This window comes from Marmota monax, unplaced genomic scaffold (genome assembly GCF_021218885.2).
Source record: "Marmota monax isolate L192 unplaced genomic scaffold, Marmota_monax_Labrador192_F-V1.1 WCK01_AAM20220418_F8-fsc00024, whole genome shotgun sequence".
NCBI classification, from domain to species: domain Eukaryota; kingdom Metazoa; phylum Chordata; class Mammalia; order Rodentia; family Sciuridae; genus Marmota; species Marmota monax.
The window spans coordinates 27827207-27846076 of NW_026695224.1; the positions used below are offsets into that span (position 1 = coordinate 27827207).

Here is an 18870-nt window from a genome sequence, read left to right on the forward strand (position 1 = left end):
AATAAATAAAATAATAAGGGTGTGTGAGGTTATCTATGCACGCACTCACACAGAGATACACATGTGCATGTGTGTAGATAATGCCTGTCTTTGTGTCCATTTGACTGCCACTTCCTACATTTGTGTGTGTGTGTGTGTGTGTGTGTGTATAGCAAGTAGGAATCAAGTAGACACAAAAATAGGCATTAGAAAGCATAAAAATCATGTTGATTAAGAAACAAAATGTCTTAGAATGGATGTTGACATTGAAGTGAAATGGGGTTTACTCCAACCCTAGCTCCATCCACACCTACTTTATGACACCAAGGTGTTTCCCTGTGTCCCACCACTGCATGCTCTTTTGCAAAAAGAAAAATATCAATGCCAAAGGGTGGCTGTGAGAACTAAATAAAATCACCCATACACAGCAATGAACATGGTATCCTCCAATACCATGTCCACAAGCACAAGTTACTATTGCTGATTGACAGAATCCTCCTCCTCATTCAGTTACTGTTACATTCATGAATGTAACATGTGACTTCAGCAGGGGGTAGAGGAAGGAAAACTAGCCACTCTAGGGCTGCCTGTGGAGGAGGATGCTCATGGAAACACATTTTTACCTCCATTAACTAGGACTTAGGTTTGAACTGCTACATAGGGTTGCAGGAGCTGTGTTATAAAAACTATAAATATCTCATTTCCCAGGGGGCTAAACAAATTAGGCTAGTAGCTGCCCAGCATCTATTCAAGGAACAAAATGTTACTTTTAACTATGAGGAAAGACAACACTCAAAGAAACATGCTCTGCTTTTCAGCCCTGCCTCTGAAGCACATCCGTATTCTGAGTGACAAAGCAGAAAGAAGTCCAGCCCGGCAGCCAGTGCCCTTTGCAGAAGGGTGACATCCCACTGGTACTTATTTATAAAGTCAGAATCCTTCGAGAACCCCTGGATGTGTATGTATTTTATACTATGTATTTTGCTTTCATTTAGTAATACTGAGTAAGAATATCTACGGTCAGTCTTCTTCAAACACAGGAACACCACCTGGAGGCTAACTAGACATATTCATGAGCACCAACAAGGCTTATTTATTTCAAATGTAAAAGAGTCTGAGGCTCACCTGTGGGAACACCTCCACCAACCTCTTTGTCTCAGAGGTGACAAACAGAAGGTGGGGGTGAGCCTAGTATGAAGTGATAGGAAAGGAAAATGGGGGTGAACCCGGATGATAGCCCAGATACTATTTCAATGCCTAGTTTACATACATATTGCTCCATGCTCTGCCCAGAATTATATATAAACTCCTAACCTGGCACCCCACAATGGGTTTTTCTGTAATCAGGCCTCCTCCCACTTGGTAGGAGTTCTCTCTCTTCTTGCTTAAATAAATCCTGCTCGGTTTACTCTTCCCTTCCATGTTTGGAAGATTTCATTCTTCCAAATTTGTGAGACAAGGCCAGGCATCATGGTGCATGCCTGTAATCCCAGCGGCTCAGGAGGCTAAGAAGGAAGATCGTGAGTTCAAAGTCAGCCTCAGCAAAAGGGAGATGCTAAGCAAGTCACTGCGACCCTATCTCCAAATAAAATACAAAATAGGGCTGGGGATGTGGTGGAGTGGTGGAGTGGCCCTGAGTTCAATCCCCAGTACAAAAAAAAAAAAAAAAAAAAAAAGGAAATTGGTGAAGTGGTCCACGTTATGCTTTAAATATAACTCTTGCTGCTCTGCCGCTGCAACTTATTTTAAAAACGGACATTTTTCTTTCTCTTCCCCTCTCCCTGCTCCTCCCTAATCTCTTCCATCCCTAATCTCAGGAAAAACAGGATTACATTTCTTCCCTATTTTAGGCAGAGTTATCTGTCCCTGAGTCCACACCCACCAGACCTCTCTGGCTGGTGCACTCCACAGACTGTGGACTAGTCCAGAGAGGATGCAGCCCAGGGATTTGGTTTCAGTGTGTTTTGATGTCCTGATCTGGTCTGTCAAGCTCCTCCCTTGTCCTGATTGGCAGACATGATTGACAGGCATTTTTATACAACTTCAGGTGAAGGATGCATGCAGCATTCCCCAGGAAAGGCCACAGGGGATGTCAAGACCACAATGCTAATGATATTACAATAGCATTTAATTTGCCAAAGGTTACCCTTGGACATACTGCAGCTTGGTGTGCCCATCCAGGGGAGCAGTTGGGGCAGGTTTGACTGAGTGTTCTGCTTCCACATAGAACTCGCAGCTCTACAGCAACCAGGCGTAGCCCGCCCTGTCACCCTGTCTTGGGACTCCTTCCCTTGGCCTGCCCCCATCTTCCCTTTCCTCCCTGTCTGTGGCCTTACCTCTAGAATTGAGCCCTTCATCTCCACCACTCCTGTCTACCTGTCAGTATGACATTGAGTATCACTTCTAACCCATGTCCAGTGTTCAGGAGCCACGTGAGGTGAATGGCCGCCACACGAGCACAGACGTAAACCATTTCTATCATTGCAGAAAGTCCTTCCTGGACAGCGCTGCTGGGAGTACTGTCCTTCACTATCGGACCCTTGAAATGACTCTGGGACAACCTACATTCTCATGTGGCTTCCTCTGAAGATGCAGGCAATGGCCACTGGCCATTCTCCCCAGCAAGACTACTTTGTGGCCACTCTAAGACAGTCACAGGACAAACATGAAGCCAGAGGCCATCATCCCCGTCCATCCATCTATCCGTCTGCCCACCCAGTGGTGTTTAATATCAGTTACAGCAGCAGTGGGTGACCATCAGAGGATTCCTGTGAGCAGAGCACAGGTGGTGTGGTCCTTGCTGAGATGGCAGAGCATGAGTTCCTTGAAGCACCATGCCGCCTAAGCGGTGGAGTCTAGTGTTAGGGAGAAGTGTCAGTTGCCTGTGAATGTGGAGTATAACCAGGGTTCCAGTAGGCAGACCCAAGGCCAAGGGGAAGCCACAGGAAGGTGAATTCCCTGGGGAGCAGAGTCTGTTTCTCTGCAGACACTAAACTACCCACACGCACTGGAAAATCTTAAGCCAATTTCACAACTAATTTTCATGTTAATGGAGAGCAGACTGCTCCTCATTGTGAGGCACAGTCACGCAGAGATGTGCCTCCTAGGCTGAGCCTTCATTTAGATTACAAATGTCCCAGCTCAGTCATCACTGGTAATTAAACCTCCTTGATTGTTCTATTACACAAAGATTACATGACAGTAAAGGATTGGAACATAACTAATCTTTATCTCATTTCTAAAGGTGCGTGGAAATGAGAACCAACGCGTAAAATGTGAATGATGCTTACTCATAAGTGTGTGTCAGCTTTGGGCAGGCCTGGCTCGTGGAGACCCAGAGATTTAAGGCATCTTAATATGTAAGCATGTATCTATTTTATTCTTTCACCATGAAAATTAAACATGGTTGAAAAACACCAACCATGAAATCTCATTTATAGTAGCCAGAAATAAATTGCCAGCATTTATATTTTATAACTCATGGCAGTTCCAGAGGCATTTTTCCTATAATTCCTACAGAAATCTTTGATTCCTAACTCGCACCTATTGCCAGAAATCAAGGACCAACTTTCAGGCTACTTACTTCTTGCCTGCTAATTTCTGCTTTTTAAATTCATTTATTTTCTCAGACTTAGGTTCAATTTCCATTTCCAAGACTTCAGAGTATAGACTTGCATCAAAATCACCAAATCAGGATTTGGTTGAAAATGCAGCTTTGAGTCCCTTCTGAGGCAGCATCCCTGAGGCTATGGCCAAAGTTCCTGTGTTGAATAAGCCCAGGAAGATGCTTGTACAGGTGCTTTGACACAAAATCCCTTATGGGCAAGGGCCAATTATTACAAGTCTCTGCCTCTCCAACATCCAACCAGATGCCCAGCCAAAAAATAGCAATCAGAAAGCATTTTGAACCAAACTCTTTCTTTCTTTTTTTCTTTCTTTTTTTTTTTTTTTGTACTGGGGATTGAACTCTGGGGCACTCCACCACTGAGCCACATCCCCAGCCCTATTTTGTATTTTATTTAGAGACAGGGTCTCATTGACTTGCTTAGTACCTTGTTGTTGCTGAGGCTGGCTCTGAACTAGATCCTCCTGTCTGTCAGCCTCCAGAGCCGCTGGGATTACGGGCATTCACCACCGTACCCAGTAGGTCTTTCCTTTTTAACAGTATTTTAATAAAAAACAAAATGTCACATTATGTGGAATTCTGCTGCTCCATCCCACTTGCTATAAAACAATCCAGTCAATACCCTCAGAGCCTCTTTGATGTGACTTGCCCATATTGCCAGCTCCCCAGACCAGAAAGGAAGATGGTTCCCATGGTACCAGGACTGGTACCTCCTGGCCCTTGGTGGCCATTCTGTCTTCTTCTCTGTAGGGTTGCCACATCACCAAGTATCAGAAGCAGGTGGCCTTATCATCTGTGGAACTCTGAAACCACTGTCTTCTTTCTTTACATCAGAGTCACTCAGAAGCTTGCTTCAAAATGCATGCTCCTTCGTGAATTTCCAACTAGAGATAAGAACCTGCAAGGTGGGGTTTGGGGAATTGGGTTGTGCAGACAACACCCCATCCCCAGATGATTTTGACACTGAAGATACCTGAACTACTTGTAGAGAAATTTCTATTTAACTCAGTCCTTGAAGATGTCCCTCTACTTCCTCTTTTGGGGGGTGAAGTGGGGGCATGGCTGTGTCCCCTGGACTATTCTTGATTTAGGAGATAGGAGTAAGAGCTGCTGGGCTGGGGTGGAGTGGGGTTGAGCTGACAGGAGTAAGAGGGGGGACGTCCCTTCTTTATCAGATGCTCAACCCTGCACCTATAAACATGATACAGTACTCTTGTTTGGTTTTTGGTACCAGGGATTGAACCCAGGGGTGCTTTACCACTGAGCCACATCCCCAGCCCTATTTTGTATTTTATTTAGAGATAGGGGCTCTCTGAGTTGCTTAGGCTTTCACTAAAATTGCTGAGGCTGGCTTTGAACTCCACAATCCTCCTGCCTGAGCCTCACGAGTGGCTGAAATTATAGGCATGTGCCACTGCACCCGGCTGATATAGCACTCTTGGATGCAAGACTTAATCTGAAAAACCTTTCCTCCAAGAGCTTTTAGAGGACCTCTTGAAAACTGAGGGAGGGAGTGGAGGAAACTCACATTTTCCTTTTCTTCTTTTTAAATTTTATGTATTTATTATGGTACTGGGGATGGATCCCAGGGCCTCATGCATGCTAGGCAAGTGCTTTCCCACTGAGCCACATCCCCAGCCCTTTTTGGTTTATTTTGAGACAGGGTTGCCCAAGCTGGTCTTGAACTTGGGATCCTCCTGCCTCAGGCTCCAGAGAAACTCACATTTCTTGAGTATTTTTTCCCAGGAACATTAATTAATTAACATTAATTAATTCCCTGCCCACACCCAGGCAAAGGTACCTGCTTCAGCTGCTCCATACTCCTGAGGGCACTCAGGTCCCCTTTCCTAGAGTAGAGCCTTTACCTGACCTTACAGCTCAGTGTGGATTGCAGCTTTCTTCCCCAGACAGCCTCTGCTCCTCAGAGCTGACTGATTTTTTCTTTATCTCTCCATCTCCCAGCCCACACCCTCAAGTGCTGCTCAAATTCAGGATCCAGTTGGGAGGTGTGCAGACAAGGCCCACCCTGGCACCTGGGATGTGCTCCCTGAGAGGCCTTTACCAATGGGTGTTGGCTGTGCGGCAGCCTGACCTGCTTAGAACACTGCTTCTCTTCATCGCAGCCTCCAGAATTACATTATTACCCACAGATCTGTGAAAAGCAGAGACAAGTCATTTCTCCTAATATACTCTCAGTTTTCCTGGAAGTTCTGTTGTCTTGTAGGAGCCGACTCACAGGCCGTCTATCAAGATCATATTTCTCCTTGTGACGCCCCTGTGCTATGGCTTCCAGTCTCATCAAAGCCGTGAAAGCTAATTTTACAGCAGTATTTCTGAACATGAAAGAAGGAACCATGCATATAGTTTTGGCCACCTGAGGCACCTCGGGGGCTGCATTTTGCATGAAGGCCAACCAGACCCCTTCAACACTCTGACTTTGGGGTGCTGGGAATATGGGGGCTTTTCAGAAAGTTTAGCAGCATTTTTTTTTCTGGTTTCTTGAGCCCAGACTTTCAGAAAAGCCCCCCCACCCCAGTGTCTCCCACTGCCAACCCATCTTCCACCTGCTGCCACAGAGATTTTCCTACAACCCAGATTGCTTCTTCTTTTTCCTTTAGAAAGAAGGTAGATCTCCATCTGGTTGTGGCTTCCAAGGACTTTTCATCTACGTCCAGGGCTCCGCTCTGTAGGACATCCGTTTTGTCCCAGCCACGCTGAACAACCGGCCCCTTAGAACAGGACTCCCTGAACTCACTCAGGCTTGACTTCTGCTGTTCCCTGCTCTCTGACTGCTGTCTTTCCCACCTGGGCCTCTTGAAATCCCACCTAACTCTCAAACCCCACACCCTGAGGCCCAGGTAGAGATCACTGGATGGGATCATCATTTACTTGGCTTCATCATTTACTTGCTGTGTGACTATGGGAAAGGCACTCCCACTCTGAGCCTTAGTTTGTACACCTTCAAAAATGAGGACTGCGTCAAAGGATGTCTAAAGAAGAGAAGACCAAATCCCCAAACAGGTTTCACCTTCCAGCTCAGTCCTCTGAACCACTGTTCCCTCCCTTCTCACCCAGAGCCAAGAACACACTGAATTACCAGAGCTAGAGAGTGTTTGTTATCACCCCACTACACTTGGAGACTTTAGAGGTCAAGGGCTGATGCCTCATGCCTGGCACTTAGGAGCCACTTGGATGAGGGGTTAGTGTATCTTCTTCTTCACAGTGAGACCTACACAGGGCCATTGCTTCAGTGTGGTGGTGTGGAAATAAAGATGCTCAGAGCTCAGAATGAACCAGAACTATAGGGTCTTAAGCATGGTACATTTTATCTCCTACTCTGGAAAGGAAGGACGGTGATGTATCTACAGAGACCACCCTATCTCATGGGGCTGCTCAGAGGATTCAGTGCACTACTGTGGGTAAAGCCCACGATCAGTATTTTTGGGAGGTCAAGAGCTTTTGGTTTGGACCCTCCCCAACTTTGGCCATGACTCCCCGGGTGAAACCTCTGAATGCTGGTTCATCGGTTTTGAAGACATTAGGAACTGTGGCCCAACTGTCTCCTGACCCAGGGGAGCAGTGTGACTTTCACACCTCCTAAGCACTTTCGTTTTTATAGACAGCTTTTTCCATAAAATAATAATACACGAATTATATTTTATGATGCATTGGTATAAAGATGAATATAATCCTGGCTGTGTTCATTCTTATATGTTGCTTATTATTCCGCTCATTTTCTTCCTGCTGTTAAAAAAAAAAAAAAAAATTCCTGCTGTTAAAAAAAAAAAACTGTGGCCCCAGACACTAAAGCCACAGATCCTGATGCGAGTGTCAGAATCCTCTCACCTCACCAGCACTGTTTTCATTTTTCCAAATGTCTTTGCAGTTGTCAATGTCAGGCTTTCTAAAGTGCCTCTCCCTTTTCAAGCGGAAGCTGCTCTGATCAGGAAGGCCCGCCCCTGAACCCTGCCAGCCCCGCCCCAGCCCCGCCCCTGGCTGCAGGCCCCGCCCAATCTAGCCCCAGGTCTAGACCCGCCTCTTCCGCTAAGCTCCGCCCCCAGAGCCTGCCTAGGCCAAGGCCGCTCTGCGCATGCGGGTTCGGCGGATCCCTGCCCGGGAGTCTCCAACTGGAAACAAACCTTCTCAGAACCATGTCGCGGCCTTGTCAGCTTCAGGAGACCGGCAGGTAAACCGCTCCGGCCTTGGCACCTAGCCGCGCTCGCAGGCCTCCTCGATTGTCCCGGGCGCCTCCCAGGCCTTTAGCTGCAGCAGAGTTTGCGGCTCTGGCATCCCGGGCCATTGTCCTTGCACCTGGGCAGTGCACAGCCCCAGGCGCTCCACCTTCCCCTCCAGGAGCTGACCGGCCTCAGCCAGCGTGATTCACACAGGCGCAGGTTTGCTCCCGACTGTGGGGACAGAGCGCTTTCCCCTTTGCAGCCGGCTTCTCCCTTCTGCCAACCGCGTCTCCACAACTAGACCTCAGGTCCTCTGATGACAGCATCGTTCCCTGATGGCTAGTCCCTTAGTGACCTAGTAGCTATTCCCTAGTGTCGCTGAACCTGGACGCAATCAGGTTCTCACCTGCCGGGCTGCTGCGAGGATTCTGTGAGAAAAGAGTGGGGAGCTCCTGCTGCCAGCCCTGCCCAGAGCTGCTGTTGGTGTTTTCCTGGTGATTTTTCCAAGGGCCAGCCCTACAGTGGACAGACATGTTTTTGCAGACTTTTACCTCCATTGATTCCACTGGTCAGTTCTGGGGGCTTAAGAGCTGCCCTTGGAAGGGTCCTTCCCCACTCCATACTGGCCCCTTTCCTTTTCTGGACAGAGTCCTATTTGCAGGAGACACTCTGAAGTCCTTTGCCAGTGATTGTTTTCCGGACGTTGGTCGTTTTTTCAATCGATGGTGTTGCCCAACCACATTAGTGAGCACCCTGCCACATAAAAAGAAGCATAAAGTAGCAAACAACTTTTTATCTGATGATGATGACATTGGTAACCAATCATTGAGCATCAGCTGAGTGCCAGCCTTAGTATGTGAATGTCACTTAATCCTCATAAGAACACTCAAGCATGTCACAGATGACAGCAAGGGTTAGAGAGGTTATTTCTGTACCCTGTTAAACCAGTTCTGGCTAACTTACACATCTGATTTTGCTCACTATGTAATACAGCCTTCCTACAGAAAATTAAAACCAATGTGTTCATTTTCTAGGGCTGCCATAACAAAGTACAGCAAACCAGGTGGATTAAAACAACAATTTATCCTCTGGTTCTGACGTCTAGAAGTCCAAAATCAAGGTGTTGACAGAGCCACGCTCCCTCTGAAATCTCTAGGGCATACCTCCTTGCCTTTTCCAGCACCTGGGGGCTTCTGGCATCCCTTGGCTTATGGTGGCATATTTCCAGTCCCTGGGTCCATCTTGACAGGCCTTCCCTGTGTGCACCTATTTCCATGTTGTCTCCTCTTCCTTATAGGCGTAAAATCACCAGGGAGATTGTATCATAAGACCCTTTGTTAATTGTATCGGCAAAGATCCTATTTGAATAAAGTAATATTCTGAGTGCATATGAATTTGGGGGGAACAGTATTCAACCCAATACATAAAAAGGACTTGTCAAAAGGACCAAAACAAATCCCCATGAAAAGGGCACCATTTGTGGTTTTATCCAGACACGAGTTCATTGTCAGGGGATGGTTCTCAGCATACGTTCCCCTATTCTGCAGCAGCATCTGCAACACCCTTTCTTGGGAGTTTGATAAAATGCTAATTCTCAGGCCTCACTCCAAAGTTACTGAGTTATCAGTAGGGGTAGACCCAGCAGACTGTGTTGTGAGCAGCCTTCTAGGTGATTCTATGGCTTCTCAGTTGAGAGGCACCATTACAAGACTTAGGGTATGGTACCTTGACATGAGGGCCAGGAAAGAGAAAATGATCTAACCTTATAATGACCTTCTTAGTAAGCTCATCTTGTCTGAATATAATTATGGATTTCAAAGTTCAGCTTCTGCATTATTGAAAAACCATTTTACCATTCTTTAATTTTAGATTTTTCAAAGTAAACTCATGTTCTTAACTCTGTGCTTAGTAGTTTTTTGCTTCATTCAATCTTACCAAAAATCATGCTATTGAAATATTAGTATTTCTGCCACGTTGTTGACAAATCCCCTGAGACTCAGAAATGGTAAACTCCAAGGCACACAAAAGGATAAATATAGGCAGGACTGAAAACTTTCTGCCATAACTCTGGTTACTGAAATGTTTGGTTTGTTTCCATTTCAGAAACAATTTGATAGATGATGCGAAAGCCCGCTTGAAAAAGCTTGATGTTGGGACCAAATATGATCACTTATCGTGTCACAAATACTCCATCCTTTTGCCATTATTGGTTAAAGAAGGAAAACTGCACCTGCTGTTCACCCGCCGGTCGGAGAAGGTAAGTGAACAAGAAGCTGTTGCCATCATCTCAGGATGTCTGAACACGGCTTCAAGTTTTGCTACTTGTGCACAGTTTGAAGACTTGATTCTCCAATGAACTTTCAAAATCATGATGTTGGAAGGGTACAAGAAGCCACCGGATGGGGCTTGGGGGAGGGGGAGGTTTTGGAAAGAAAAATATGGAATTTAGCCAGCATTTAATTTAAAATATTTTTGACTAGTGTTATCCTAGTCGTGGTGCGTTGACAGTGTGGGCCAGATGACTCTGTTGGGGACCTGTCCTATGCACCGTGGGATGTCAGGCCTCATCCTTGACCTCTGCTCTCTTGATGCCAGTAGCACACACACTTCTGTGGTGGCCACAACTGTCTCTAGACCTTGCCTGCCACCCTGGAAGGGATGTGGGGGAGGGATAAAATTACCCCTGCCAAGAACCACTGTTTTAGGCTGAGCTCACCCCAGGGATGATGTGAAATATTGGAACGTGCAAGTTAGCAGCCGCGGCCCTAAAGCTAGCTAGCTGCCCACGTGAAGGGCAAGCTCTCTCCTGGCCCATGGTGTGACTTTGTCCTAGTTCCTTACCCTCTCTGTGCTTCTCTCTCTTCACTGTAGAATGAGGACAACATATTAATTCCTCCTTCGAGGGGCTGCTGTGAGGGTTTCACGGGGTAATAATTGCAAAGCACCTAAAACAGCCCTGGCACTTGGCAAGAATTCTGTAGTGTCAGCTGTCATTGTGTCAAGTGGCAGACATGGCCTGAAATTTAAGATAAATGATTTCACTTGAAAGGAAGGTTGGGCTGGGAATAGGGTTTCTGGCTTACCCCTGCATCCCTGGGTGCCGTCATCCTGCCTTGCTGTTGGGGGAGGAAGAATTGGGGAAATGGAAATTTCAAGATTATCCAAGTACAAAAAGAAATGGATCATGATACAACTGGGCTTTTTAAACAGAATGATGGAAAGTATCTTGTTAGAAAAGAAAGCAGAGCTGAGGTGTTTATTGCACACCTGTGGACTTGGAAGGAGACACATGTGGATTCTTTCTGGTCTGGGCCAGACATTAATGACACAAACACACAGCAATAAAAATCCTGAGGTTCCTGAGGGAGGGGCTTCACAGGGATCTGTTCCCATGTCTGCCGGTAAGCACAGGCCTGGCACTTAAATATATTGTTTGAATTACCAGACAGACAATAACATAGAAGATCTAGGTAAGACCAAACCCTCAAGCTGGTAGGTCTCCTGTTGCATTAAGAGGAGTTCTGCCTTTGTATGGGAGCCCAGGGAAAGGGAAAGGGAAAGGGAAAGGGAAAGGGAAAGGGAAAGGGAAAGGGAAAGGGAAAGGGAAAGGGAAAGGGAAAGGGAAAGGGAAAGGGAAAGGGAAGGAAGGAAGGAAGGAAGGAAGGAAGGAAGGAAGGAACATTTTCAAGTCCTTCCTGCTGATGAATTGGGAGCACCACAGGTATGGCTCCCAAAGCCACCTCCTCACACATGCTGTCATCTGGGCTCCTTCTGAGAGCAGGGAAGGGAAGGTGTGGTCCTGCCTTGTGACCTCACGCCACCCACCCAAGAGGTCTCAGAAAGCACAAGAAATAGACCTCTGGTTACAGCACCTTGAAAAAAGTGATTTACGGTCAGTATATTTAACTCCAAGGCAGCTGGTGACACGGGCACACTAAAATCTGTATTCTAAAACTAAAATTAAAGGTTTATATCACAACATTTGTAGGGATAAAGTAATGCTGTCCTGACACCCCTTCTCAAGACCATTAGAACAACGAGGTCGCTGTGGTGAGTGAGCAGGCAAATTGGCAAATAAGATCAGGCTGCATCAGCTCCAGAATTCATTTTGTTTTTTATGTGGACCTGATTTTAAATGTATGTTGAAAGCATCTCAAGGAGATCTCAGAGCATACCAGCTCAACTCAAGTGGCTTTGTATGCCTATTCCAATTAATAGGGAGTAAAGACCGTTTGGGATCTGTGCTAACTCTACTCTTAAGAAAATTTTATGCTGTTTTGAAATTCCAGATGCCTTTCTAAAGCTGACTCTTCACAGACTGGCTTTGCTAAAAAGGACTCTCAATGCAGAAGCTCTCAGTCTCTTCTTCTGTAATACTATAAAACTTTTATTAAACAAAACCTTATGAAATTCTACTCAGAAGCCAACTAAAGTTTCAGCCCAATTTCCTAAGACTTCAGTCTCTGTGCTGTTCTTGAATTTTCTCTTGCCTGTTTCAAGCCCCAGAGAGCTGGGAAGGAGGGTGGGGAGGAAGGTGGGGGAAGGGGATAAGGCACAGCAGAGCCCTGAAGCCCTGAAGCAGCGGCATCGTTGCCCAAGGCTCTGAGAGGAGTCTGGTGGACAAGGTGGACCCCAAAAGGAGAAAAGGAAAACACAGATGGCAACAGCCATCATGGAGGTCTTCTGGCATGCCAGAGCTGTGCCCACTCGGCTGCCCTCGTTTCCCTTCCACACGACACACTGGGCAGTTTGCAGTCTCCTTTTAGGGGTGAATCCTGGGGTAGGAACTGCTCCAAGCTGCAGGGCGAGTGGGAGGGCACAGATCCAAGTCATGTGGACAGATGATGGGAGGCCTCTTCCCCATCCTCCAGGAGGAGTCTCCTGGGATCCCAGTTATGTGACTCCAGGGAGCCAGGACCTCTGGCAATGAGTGCCTCACAGGGCATCTCTTGCCCAGGCAGCCAGATGAGGCTTACATCAGATTCAAGTAGATTTAATTTCAACATGTGAATCTTGGGGGGACCCAGGCATTCAGACCACAGCAGGCATCTTGTTTGTTCTTATGCAGCCTCATCAGCCCCATGCAAGGGTGCCATCATGAGCCCTGGGCGGAGCTCCTAGCCTTGGAGAGACTTTAGGGCTTCTCATGGTGAAGTAGCTAGCACAGGTGGGACCCTTTCGCACATACTTCAACCACGTCACCATTCCACGGTTCTGGGAGGGGCACACAGTTGAGATGCGGCCAGGAATCTTGCTGAGCTGAGGTCTCATCGACAGTTCAGTGCAGAGGACACTGGGCACTGCATGGGGGTGGGCATAAGGGAAATTAGGGTCAGTTTTCTGGGAATTTGGGTCCTACAGAAGCGAGAAGGGTGGAAGGACTGTGCCTCTATCCCTGCTCAGGACTTGAGAGAAATCATTTGAGACAGATGAGAAAGAGGGATATATTTAGGATGCCACAGATGGAGACATACTCTCTTCTCAAATTCTCCTAAGGTGGAGAAGGAATGGAATTGGGGATGGGGTGGAAGGGGCAATAGCGGGCCAGGAGGGACCCCTGTTCTTTTACAAGATACACAGATATGCTGCCACAGGTTTCTGTTAATGACTCCAGTGACCGTATTTTCTGTATCCTAATAAACTCTTGATGAATTGAAGGTGTGTTAATTAAGAACCCAGGTGCTAGAATTAAACCTTGATTTACATTCCAGCTCGTTGTGTGAACCTTGTCAGGTTGTGGAACCTCTTTGAGCCCTAGTTCCCCTGTATGTCCATCCATGAATAGATGTGTGGGCAGACTGAAACACATGTGCATAGTCCTTGCGCCAAGGGAGAGGCAAAAAAGCCACATAGGACTCCATTCACATAGAACATCCCAACTGGAGAGACCCAGAGACAGACAGTTGGCGGGTGTTGGGGTGAGAGGTGATCACCTCTTGACAGGTAGTGGATTTCTTTTTGGGGTGATGACAATATTCTGAAATTAGATAGCGGGTGGTTGTACCACACTGCCGATATATTAACTATCACCGAGCTATTCACTTTTTTTGCGGGGTGGGGAACCAGGGATCTAACTCAGGGGCACTCAACTACTGAGCCACATCCCCAGCCCTATTTTGTATTTTATTTTAGAGACAGGGTCTCACTGAGTTGCTTAGCGCCTCTCTTTTGCTGAGGCTGGCTTTGAACTCGCGATCCTCCTGTCTCAGCCTCTTGAGCCTCTGAGATTACAGGCATGCTCCACGCACCCAGGAGCTGTTCACTTTTAAATGCTTTAATTTTTTATTATGTGACCTTATTAAAAATACTTTTAAAAAAGAGTGGTTTATAGAGCTGAGGACCCAGGGAGGAAAGTCCTTGTTGCCTAACACGCGGTGAGCACTTTAAAGGACTTGGCAAAGTGCTCCGTGAGTAATTTTGCCCTTTATAAAATTATCCTTCCTTTCAGCCTTTCTCCATCAACGTCAATCTGTTTGTGTAGGTGGTATCTTTTGGGAACAGGTAGAGAAAAATTAGCTGTGAGGGGAATTCTTTAGAATTTCTTTTTCTTTGTTTAAGGATTCAAAGAAATGCTTTTCATGCTTTTTCTTGCTCACCATCTAATGCCCCTGGGTAGGGATGGTGGGCAGAAGCTGGGTAGGCATCTGCTGAGTGAGGGAATGGTGCCACCATGAGATCCACACGTCACCTCTGTTCTCTCCATGCCTAGCTAAGAAGGTCACCTGGAGAAGTTTGCTTCCCTGGAGGAAAGAGGGATCCCACGGACAAGGATGACATAGACACAGCTCTGCGGGAAGCGCAGGAGGAGGTGGGGCTGCGTCCTCAGCAAGTGGAGGTCATCAGCCGCCTGGTGCCTTATCTGTTTGACGTAAGGATTCTCATCCCCTCCTGGGTAGCCAGGGGATCTGCCGCCTCAGGATCCCACACTCCACCAAGTGACCCCAAAGAGTGCTGCCCAAGAGTTCACAGACTGGGTTCTTGGGTGGACTTTGTCATTTGTGAGCCCAGTGGCCCCAAGCCAACCCTTCTTTCCCTCCCCAGAAGTGAAAGGGTTGAGCTTCATCAGTGAGTTTCAGACCAGGTGCTGTGGATGCTTCAGAATTATTTCATTAACATTCAATTCATATTTACTTTGTTCCAGGATACATTTATTTGGAGAATTTGCTTTTAAAAAAAAATACTCCAGTGTGGTATGTAACAAATATTATCCCTGAGGAAACCAGGGCATTACCTTTACCCTATGGGTACTTGTTTTTGCAGTTGAGCAGAGCCCTGAGCTGGCAAGTTGTAACTGCATTTTTGTTTGACTCAGGATCTCCTTGATAGTATAAGCTAAAACAGCATAGACAAAACCAAAAGGAATTCATCTTACATCACTGTGGGACATCTGTCACAACTAAAGAGTCAGTGTTAGTACACGATTGCTAACTCAGTCCACGTTTCATTTGCTAGCTTCTCCTGCTGTCTCTGGTCTGTGGAGGGTCTCATCTGAGATACCACATTGGATTTGGTTTTCACGTCTCCTTGGTCCTCTGGTCCATGATAATTTTTCAGACTTATGACTTTTTTGAGGTGCACTGGTCAAGTATTTTTGTAAACCATCTGATGTTTTTCTCAAGGTTGAACTGGGGTCATGGTTTGGGGGAGGACACTGCAGCGCTCAGTGCCCTCACCCCAAGATAACAGACGTAGCTTTAAGTTTTTTTTTGTATTTGATATATATTGAGCTTCCAGGTATATTTTTATTTCGAAAGAATGATCCCATTCTGCTTAACCGCTAAAAAGCCAGTGGCTTAGTTTGGCTTTTGTTTTCCATTTGGCTTCAAGTGTGGGTGGAGTAGTGTTGTGAAGGTCAGTGATTCTGAGACTTTCTCTTAATTAAGCCCATTTGAAAAACAGGAAGGTTAAGGTTGTCACTCAGAAGAGGTTAGACTGGAAGAAGCTCATGGCTGCCCAGTAACTGCATGCACGGTCTTGTGTGTGTGTGTGTGTGTTTGTGTGTGTGTGTCTGGGGCAGGGTGTTGGGGTGGGGGAGGGCAGTTTACATGGGATTAGGTAAGAAATGTGTAATTTACTCCAGTTGTGTCACCCTCCCTCCCTCCCTCCCTCCCTCCCTCCCTCCCTCCCTCCCTTCTTTTTTCAATAGTGTTTTCTACTGCGTACTCTTTTTCAGTTGATTTTTGCAAATCCCCTAGCACATTTTAGGGATTTATTTCAGAACACTATTGAGACATAATGTTTAAGAGGTCCCCACGCGAGAGCAGCTTCACTTCAAGGCCCTCGGGAGCTACTGGGTTCACATGCATGGGTGGGTGGGGCAGTGTTCACTTCTTGGGAGACGATGGGCTTACAGGTGAAAGGTTTGTTGGGCTCCCATTCTGGAGGTCTTGGTGGAGGACCTTTCTTTGGGCCTGTGGCAAGGTGGGACATCAAGGCAGGGTGCAAATGTTGGACAGGTACTTGCTTCTTGGCAGCGTGGGAGTGAACAGAGGAAGGTGGAAGAGACAGAGAGCCACAACCCCTTCGATGCCCCCAATGACCTAACTTCCCCTTAAAGCTTCGGCCACCTCCTGGTAGCGCCAGTGGCTGAGGCCCAAGCCTTCCACCCGGGCCTCTGGGACTCATTGCAGACCCAGACAAGCACAGGACTATGTGGAGTCTTCAGGGTATTTCCAAAATGTCTCCACTGAGAAATTGGGATGAACAAAGGCTGTAAAGAAAGGTGTTGGGTGTGAACGTGCTGGGGCAGGTTGTTGTGTGTTCTAGCCCTTTCTTACTCTAAGCTGTATCACAAGAAACCCCATTTATCAATCACTTATGAGCATCATCTGATTTGGTGGGTTTTTGTTTGTTTTTGTTTTTTAGTACCAGGGATTGAACCCAAGGGTGCTTAGCCACTGAGCCACATCCCAGCTATTTTTTATTTTTTATTTTGAGACAAGGTCTTACCAAGTTCTTTAAGGTCTCACTAAATTGCTCTGCCTGGCTTTGAACTTGAGATCCTCCTGCCTCAGTCTCCCAAGCAGCTGGGATTACAGGTGTGGACCACTACACCTGGCTCAGTGGTTTTTAAACTGGAGTGATCTGGAGCAATCTCCCCCCATCCTAGGGACATTTGGTGATGGCTGGGGATATCTTGGGATGTCACAACTGGAGTGGGTGCTGCTGGGTTTCCCCTCCCCTCCCTCTCCCAGGCAGGCTGTGGCCCTCTGGCCCTCTTACCAGCTCCTGTGTCCAACTCAGTCCTGGCCTCAAGATTCCCAGGACGGAGCATCTTTCACCAAACAGAACTCATTCATTTGCAAGCACTTGTGGATATAAATAGAAATCCCCCCACCAAAATATAAATATGTATGTTATGAAAAAATAATTTATATGTCATTATATATAAAATTATATATCTTATATAAGACATATATTACATAATTATATAATATATCTTATATAATTATATATATAAAATCATATATATTATGTAATTGCCCATAAATGGAAATATGCCACAACTAGTATGTCACTTTTCTGCTGATGAGAGAGAATTCCTTAGTCTTAACTGCGAGGGAAAGGTATTTATACATTCTTTGCTGCATAGTATTCTAGCATATGGCTATAACCACAATTCATCTAATGTAAATATCCAAGAACTGAATGAAGACCAGCAACTCTAGAGGCCAAGGCTGTTGCAAGTAATGCTTCTGCTTTGTTCATGCATCTTTTCCTGCTGAGAGGAATTTATAATGCAGATACACTCACACACATGCAATTCCTAAGCCACAGGGATCATGTTTTTGTAAGTGTCATTTTTACACTATTCTAAACAGATGGTACCAGTTTTCATACCAGTTTATGTTCATGACACATAATGTTTTCAGAGTCATCTCACAGATGCCTCCTCAGGTCGGGCAGACACCCACCATTACGTGAGGGATCTAAGTTTGCTTCTAGAGCAAATTCTTCCCCCTTCACTACCCAACTTTGTAACTGATGCCCTTGGCTTACCTAACATAGAAGTGGCAAAGAGTTTGACATTTGAAACAATATCATTGCCCTTCTTAATTGGTGTATTTTGTTTTCTGCTTTTAGAAAGATACACTGGTAACCCCAGTGGTGGGTTTTATAGACCACCACTTCCAGGCCCAGCCTAATCCTGATGAAGTCAAGGATGTGTTCCTGGTGCCACTGGACTACTTCCTGTATCCGAAGGTCCACTCCCAGAAGTACATCACACACTCTGGACATGGTTTTATTTTTCATTGCTTTGAGTATACAAATCCTGAAGATGGGGTGACTTACCTAATCAGGGGCATGACTGCAAAACTTGCTCTATTGGTTGCCTTAATTATTTGGGGGGAAAAACCTAACTTTGAGATAGAATTTAATCTCGATGATGTCATAGCATCTTGTGAAAAGTCCTTCCTTCATAAATATGCTACAAGCCAGCTGTGACTTACTAGATCAAAATCCAAAAACTAGCCATAGGTCTCCGGGGTGAGCTTATGCACAGAGCATCAGAAAACACCAGGTATAGGGATCAGATAGATGTGAACGACTGTCCTGCATATGAAAGTAAAATCCTTGCCTTTTTTCCTAGTTGTTTTCTATTGATATCTATCTGGAAGAGCAGAAGTCTTTCAAGAGTGGAAAGTGTATTTACAGTGTCATTTGATTTCCCCCACAATATGCTAATGCTTTCTTAAATGCTTGAGAGAGAGGATCTGGCACATAATAAGCTCTGGATAAACGTGACCATGTGGCATTTGTCTTATGTGTAGGACAGTGTCCTTTTTAGTCTGTTGTTAGATGTGGCTGAAGCTTGGTGGCTGTCAGCACCTGCCCTCCCTTTCCTCCATGGCAGGTGCCCCAGGGGCAGCAGCATTCCCCAGGATCCCTGCCATGAAGTGGGCCTCTGGGACTTCATTGAGGCCAGTATGATGGAGGTGGGCGTTGACCCTGAGGTTGTCCCCAGCTTAAGAGACAAGCCACTCTGTCTCTCCCATGAGCTGTTCTATGGGCTTCTCTGCAACCCAGTCTTCACTGTATAGATAAGGAAAATTCCAGGGGCGGGTGGCAGAACCAAAAGATGGTCAGAGC

The 18870-nt window shown here is 46.2% G+C and overlaps 1 protein-coding gene across 1 annotated transcript; it reads left to right on the top strand.

Moving 5' to 3' along the window:
- Positions 1-7661: 7661 nt before the first annotated feature.
- Nudt7 (nudix hydrolase 7) lies at positions 7662-18369 on the top strand. The gene is made up of 4 exons (XM_046434953.2): positions 7662-7790; positions 9883-10036; positions 14489-14647; positions 17863-18369. The coding sequence occupies exons 1-4, from the start codon at positions 7756-7758 to the stop codon at positions 18223-18225; spliced, it is 711 nt and encodes a 236-aa protein (XP_046290909.1). The 5' UTR covers positions 7662-7755; the 3' UTR covers positions 18226-18369.
- Positions 18370-18870: the final 501 nt, after the last annotated feature.

Excerpts from the sequence above, each read along its gene's own strand:
- Nudt7 (XM_046434953.2), top strand. The coding sequence starts at position 7,756 with ATGTCGCGGCCTTGTCAGCTTCAGGAGACCGGCAG. Across the intron at positions 10,037-14,488 it reads TCACCCGCCGGTCGGAGAAG|CTAAGAAGGTCACCTGGAGA; the intron begins GTAAGTGAACAA and ends CTCCATGCCTAG. Across the intron at positions 14,648-17,862 it reads TGGTGCCTTATCTGTTTGAC|AAAGATACACTGGTAACCCC; the intron begins GTAAGGATTCTC and ends TTCTGCTTTTAG.